General features: G+C 53.5%; 1 protein-coding gene across 1 annotated transcript in view; it reads right to left on the bottom strand.

Moving 5' to 3' along the window:
* Window positions 1–714: 714 nt before the first annotated feature.
* FAM3D (FAM3 metabolism regulating signaling molecule D) overlaps window positions 715–6,149 on the bottom strand; it is a 29,534-nt gene continuing 24,099 nt past the window's right edge. The window contains exons 8-10 of the mRNA XM_075005171.1: window positions 4,985–5,069; window positions 3,583–3,709; window positions 715–2,535 (exon numbers count right to left, since the gene is read on the bottom strand). Coding sequence (XP_074861272.1) covers window positions 2,446–2,535; window positions 3,583–3,709; window positions 4,985–5,069 — 302 coding nt within the window. The 3' untranslated portion in view covers window positions 715–2,445. The remainder of the gene's footprint in view (window positions 2,536–3,582; window positions 3,710–4,984; window positions 5,070–6,149) is intronic.

Raw genomic sequence — 6,149 nt, 5'->3', positions numbered from 1 at the left:
CAGCTGCCATAGGGCAGCACTTTGCTCTTGCGCTCCAGCGGGGGGGTGCTCTCTGCCTGGAGCTCAGCATGGCAATGCCAGGGCTGGCTCAGCACAGGTGGCTCCCTTCTCCGCCTTCCAGCCCGCCGGTCTCCTTGCATGCTGGGGGCTGGGTGTCCCAAAGGCTCACTGGTGGGGAATGAAGAATGGTTTTCTTACAGGTTTGACGGCTCAGGCCTGGCCCCCGCAGCACCTGCTGGGTCAATGGACCAGTGTAAAAAGTAGCTTCCAATTGCATCTTCCCCGCTCTCCAAAGTCAGAGCCTTGTGGGCAGAGCTGGGCTCCCAGCCCTGACTTTAAGTGCTGTGCCCCTCTGTCTCCCATGGGCTTCAGCTCTCAGTGCCCCCGAATGCTGAGATCCACTCCCAGGGAGGGAGGGAGCCATCAATCCCACTGCCTGGGGCTCCTTCAGGGCAGGGGCTGTGGGGGCCAATGCTCAATCTACCACCCCCACAATGTTTTCTGCACGGTGCCCGGCCCTGCTGGAGGCCAGCTGACCTATTATCTGCCCACGCCGCAAGGACATCTGGCGCTTTAGTCTCAGAGGCTGTGCAAGTCGAAACGCAGCCGCTGAAATGAGACGCTGAGGTGATTCGTCCCTTATTCGTATCCCAGTTACCATCCCTCACCCCTGTACCGCCTGGCCTGCCCCACACCGCTCCCCAGGGTGCCTCCTGCCAAGAACGAGCTGGTTGGGGTCATTGGTTAGACATTTAATCAGAGCCACAAAAGAAGCCAAACTGCCCATTGTTCACCTGTTTGACAGGCCCAGACCTGGAAAACCCTGTATGGCCCAGACAGAAAGCAGGAACCCTGCAGCCCTGGCCGTGCTGTGCAGCAGGGGTCAGTTTGCAGAACCCCTCCCTGGCTGTCAGTCTGGACTCGCTGCACCCCCCTTGCTCCCACCTCTTGGCTGTGAGCTGCTGGGGCACACAAGCAGCCCCAGCACCAGCCACCAGCAGTAAAGCTTCTCCAGCCCATCACCCACTGCTTCTCCGGCCTTCCCATTGGGCGAGGGGAGAGGACGGGAGCTACAGTGAGCAGTGGGGCCCTATAGTGTCCCAAGGCTGATGGTCTATATGGGACACCTAAGACAGAAGCCCCTTTGTGCTGGTGGCTGTGCACAGAGCAAAAGATGCCCCCTGCCACAGAGTCCTTCCAGTGTGGGGACGTTGCAAAGCTGTCCATGTGAGTCAATGAGCATTGACGTCATCCTTGGCCCACTGGCTTCCCTGGGAGTGCTGCTGTCTGGGTGATGGCTCCTTCAGACACTCAGAATCGAAACTGTGGTCTTCCCCCTCTGGTACACAGGCAGCCGGCAGAAACCCTCCTTGGCGTGCAAGCGTGCCCACTGATGGGGCTCTGAGTGACAGGCCTGTGTGCCATATGCTGCAAGGCAGTGCCAGGCTCAGAGAAAACTCCATGACCATAAAGTGTTACCGAGCTCCATAGAGTTTAAGTCCAGCCAGGACCACAGGGCCCTCTCCTCCGAGCTCCTGCCCATCGCAGGCCAGAGAATTTCACCACTTACCCCGAGACGGAGCTCAGGCACTTTCCATAGACTAAACTACCTGCGAGAAGGATAGTGTCAGCGATGCACGAGGTGACTCCAGGGTAGGGAAGGTGATTAGGTAGGACATGCCCAGATGAACCCAGCAAGTGATCCAGCCCCAAACTGCAGAGGATGGTGAACTCCCCAACTTCCCCATAGCCCCTGCAAAACTGAACTGGGGAAAAATTCCTTCCTGACCAGCGATCTGGAGATCAGGCAGCCAAGAGAAAGGATTTGCTGGGCCACCTGTGTGCTGCAGCATCTTGTCTGATGTCTTGCCTCTGGCTGTGGCTGATCCCTGAAGCTTAAGAAGAAAAAAAATCTCAGCATGCAGCAGATCCCTTCCTGACCCCTGCAGGTGACTGGCTGTGGGCCTGAAGCATGGCCTTGGATTAGGTCTCGGCTCATCACACAGAACTGTGAGTTGTGCAAGCATGTTGTGGTAGAGCAGAGCTTTCTGGCCGCCTGTGGCCCATGATGGAAAGGAGTGAACAGAAGGCGTCCTAGAGTCCCACATTCCAAGGTTACTATACCCCCCCCCCCCTCCCCCCCGCTTACTCTGCAAAAGGCTTTAGAATTCTCCTAGCAGCTGGGCTGAAGTGTACCCTTAAAAAAAGAGAGCTAAGCTGCGATCGCCAATGCCCAACGACAGCCAGTTCGCCTCTTTAAAGCAGCAGTCAGACACTATTGTAAGCTGGCTGGGGATTTGAAAATAGCCACCTGGGTTGTTCTGTCATGGAGCCAGGATAGTTCTTATGGCTGGATTCAGTCGGAAACATGCCTCCATCCAGGCAAACAGGAACGTGTGGTTAAACCAGGGTCTGTGCAGGCAGGTCTTTGACTTCAGCACTCTGCTAATCTAGCTTCTTTGGTAAGCAGCCCTCCATTTCCAGCATTTCTGGCCAGCCGTCGTATTTGTTCTTTGCCGCATCATTTTTGATGTGCTTTGGAGAAGAAAGAAAAGCATAAGGCAGAGGGTTTGGCACCGGCAAGAGGGCATGTCTGATGTGCAGGGAGATAACGAATTCACGTAATGAGATATAATGACCGCTCTCCCACATCCATCAACAGCAGGGCTTGGGACACAGCTGTCCTGCCCTGCAGCATAGAGTGCTACCACGTCAGCTAAAGGCGACGCTCGTTAGCTGGTAGCAGGAGTAGGCTGTTGCCATTCAGCAGACCTGCCGATCAGTGAATTGTACATGCCGGAGGAGGGGGGCCTTCTCAGCAGATAGTGCAGCGAACAGGCAGGTGTTGTCCACTCACCCCTGGGGGTATAACGATTCTGCCATGGCGGAATTAGCAACCTGACACTAGCTGGTTTTGCCCACCCCAGGCAAAAGCAGCATCCATGTGTGCTCCAAGGAGCGGCAGTGCCTCCAGGCTCTCGTCTGCCTGTGCAGACTGTATGTGTGGGAGCGGCACACAGCTGCATGGAGGGGGGAGTACAGGGTTGCCAGTCATGGCTGGGGGTGGGTACAGGACATGTGGACCCAAGTCTCTGCCGCTGCACAGTTCCAGTGCTAGAAGGCCTGGGCAATGGCTTCCCAACTGGTGGCTTTGGACACAGCCGGAATTAGGCCAGAAGTATTTTGCCTCACACTTTCGCTATGGCCCCGCCTCTCCAGTGCATGTGTGTGAACAGCCCCCCCATGCTTTCAGCCTGTGTATCCTCTCAGTGTGAGACCCAGGGGTTTGGCAGCAGGACAGGATGTTTCACTTGCCCCTTTGCATGCCAGGCCTGGCGGGTTCTGCCCGTCCTGTACAGCTGCTCAGTGGCACAGGAGGTTCCACGCTGCTGGGAAGAGAGCGTGAGGCTGGGGTTCCCTCGCGAGTGCCGCACATTCACACCACGCTACCGCCAGAGCCGGCACTGGTCAGGCTTTGTGAAAAAGCATTGGCAGAGTAGAAGAATCCCAGCAGCAGAAAGGGAGCCAGACTTCTCCCAGCGCAGCCACAAGGGGCTCACCCTTGGGGAGAGGAGCAAATACCTGCTCATAGGGGCTTTTATCCTTGAGCCCTTTGGCGCCTATGAAGAGCCAGTTGTCTCTGAAGCCCAGCTGGCTCGCAGCCCGACTGCCCATCTCAGTGAACATGGCCCGTGCTTCGTCGTTCAGCCTGAGAAGAAGGGGAAACTTGAGGGCTGGGAGCAGGACCCTCAGCCATGCAAGGGACAGCCACATGGCCATTCGAGTCAGGTTCCCTGTGGGAGCCACACACTCCCCACACGGGGGTCTGAGCCTTCCAGTGGTGCTTCAAGCACCAGGGTGAGCATCTCTCACCTACTTGTTCTTTCACCTTCTCCTCCAGGGGAAAAAGTGCATAGTGGGAGCGCTGGGTTTGGAGTTTTAAAAACAATCTCATCGTAGTTTGTATAATAATTGGATAACGCAGCTGTCGTTCCATGTCTGTTACAGAAGGCAGGGCAAAGAGTGCACCTTCTCCTTGGTGCAGAAAGTGGGGAGATTTGTGATGGTCTGTAGCTCCTGGGGGCTTCATTAAGAACATAGGAACAGCCAGACTGGGTCAGACCAAGGGCCCAGCTAGCCCAGTGTCCTGCCTTCTGACAGTGGCCAATGCCAGATGCCCCAGAGGGAGTGAGCAGAACAGGGAATCACCAAACCGATCCCTCTCCTGTCATCCATTTCCAGCCGCTGACAAACAGGCTAGGGGCACCTTTCTGGCTAATAAGTACTGCTGGACCTCTCCTCCATGACTTTATCTAGCTTTTTTTGAACCCTCTTAAAGTCCTGGTCTTCATAACACTCTCTGGCAAGGAGTTCCACAGGCTGACTAAGCACTGTGTGAAGAAATACTTCCTTTTGTTGGTTTTAAACCTGCTCCCCATTAATTTCATGTGGTGACCCCTGGTTGAAACTAATGGGTAGAAGGTTTAAAAACCCACAAACTGAAGTATTTCTTCATGGCTCAGACTGGGATCAACTTGGAGAACGCCCTGGAGGATGCCCTCACCCCACCTTCAATCTCCATTTCAAACCGGAGGGCTGTTCCATCGAGTCCCTCTGCTGTTCTTGATTGCCAGGGGATTGTGTCAGGGGAAGGACTGTCTAAGATAGCCAGCCTCCCGCCCACGTAGGGTTTGGCGGGTCAATGCTTATTCCGTCCAGCCTTCTGCGCACTGGAGTAATGTACTGGGTGTTCTGACGCAGGGTGCCGGCATTCTGCACCACGTGATCTTAGTGAATGGTTGGACGGGATCGCTCCCTGTAGAGCACGTTATCCTCATCTGGTTCCGACTGCAATGCAAGGCCACTCTGCGGGAGGGCTTTGGGGTCTGACCCTGATCCCTTTCCCTAGCACCAAATGAGAGATTTGACATTGACTTGAATTGGCCCTCGGACATCAAACACCCCCTCTTCAAATTGTACTTACTTTGTTGCTGGATCATCATAAGAGGCAACGATTACTATGACACCCTCTTGGATTGCTTTTAGGAAGTCCAGTAACTGCTTGACATCTGGTAAAAAAAAGAAAATCAACAGAGACTTCTGCTGAGAAACACCGGACCCAGCCACAGCCAATTTCCTGACTGATCTGTACAGCGATAGGGCAAAAATCACCCCGGGGCAGAAACCCAGCATAGGCACTGTGCCCCCTACGGTCCTGCAAGGGCCCTCAGCGTGAATTGCAGAGGAGAATTTCACCTATTGTTGACAAGTGAGCCCGAATTTGCAGCATGCTGAAGAGAACAGACCTGCTTCAGACAGTAGCCAGCCGTGTAACTTCTATACAATTACACCTGTCCAGCACACTAGCCATACTGGTTTCATTGAATCACATTTTATGTTAGAAAAAAATGATTGCAAGATCTTCTTGCACTGAACTGTCATTTGTATGCCCGGCTACTTTGCTATTGAAGTCCTGACCTTCGGGACAGGCTCTGGGTTAGAAAGACAGGATCTGTCTTCCGCTAATGATTTTCTTTCCAATTGTTCTTCGTTGGGCTTCCCTAATGAGCCAAATGAGCCCATTTCCGTACAGCATAATTTATAGTTTTTCTATCCAACATGGTTTAAATTCAAATTCATCACACAGCGCCATTTAGGCTAATTAATAAAATACCTCCTCACTGATTAATCAGCTAAAAGGGCTTTGGCTAAGGTCATTAGACTCAAAGGCAGCTGCCTCCTCATGTATCCATGGAGAGGCTTAATGACAGAGCCTGCGCTACACCAGGACTGTGCACGAAATAGTCTACCTTGGGGAAAGGCTGCTGAAAAGTTGTTTCTCCATGTTCTGGGGCAGGACCATAGATGTACTGAATGGCCCCTCAGCACCTTTTATTCTCAGTGGGTTCAAAGGCACTCAGCTATTTGCAGAAGGCCCCTTGCATTTTGCAGGGTCAGGCCCCTTGCACCACGTTGAAGAGCTATTTTCTGCCGGTGCCATAGGATGGAAATCTGTCTTTGCCAGCAAAACAAATGGCAGCCGGCATCTATGATTAATAGGTTCCATTTCGTGAGTATGTGTTTTGTGGGAGCAACGGAAATTGTGATTAATTTCACACTGAACAAAATGCCTGGTTCAGGGTCTTGAT

Source organism: Carettochelys insculpta, chromosome 11 (assembly GCF_033958435.1).
Source record: "Carettochelys insculpta isolate YL-2023 chromosome 11, ASM3395843v1, whole genome shotgun sequence".
Lineage (NCBI taxonomy): Eukaryota > Metazoa > Chordata > Testudines > Carettochelyidae > Carettochelys > Carettochelys insculpta.
The sequence above is the reverse complement of the archived record's forward strand: the minus strand, read 5'-3'. Positions and strand labels throughout refer to the sequence as shown.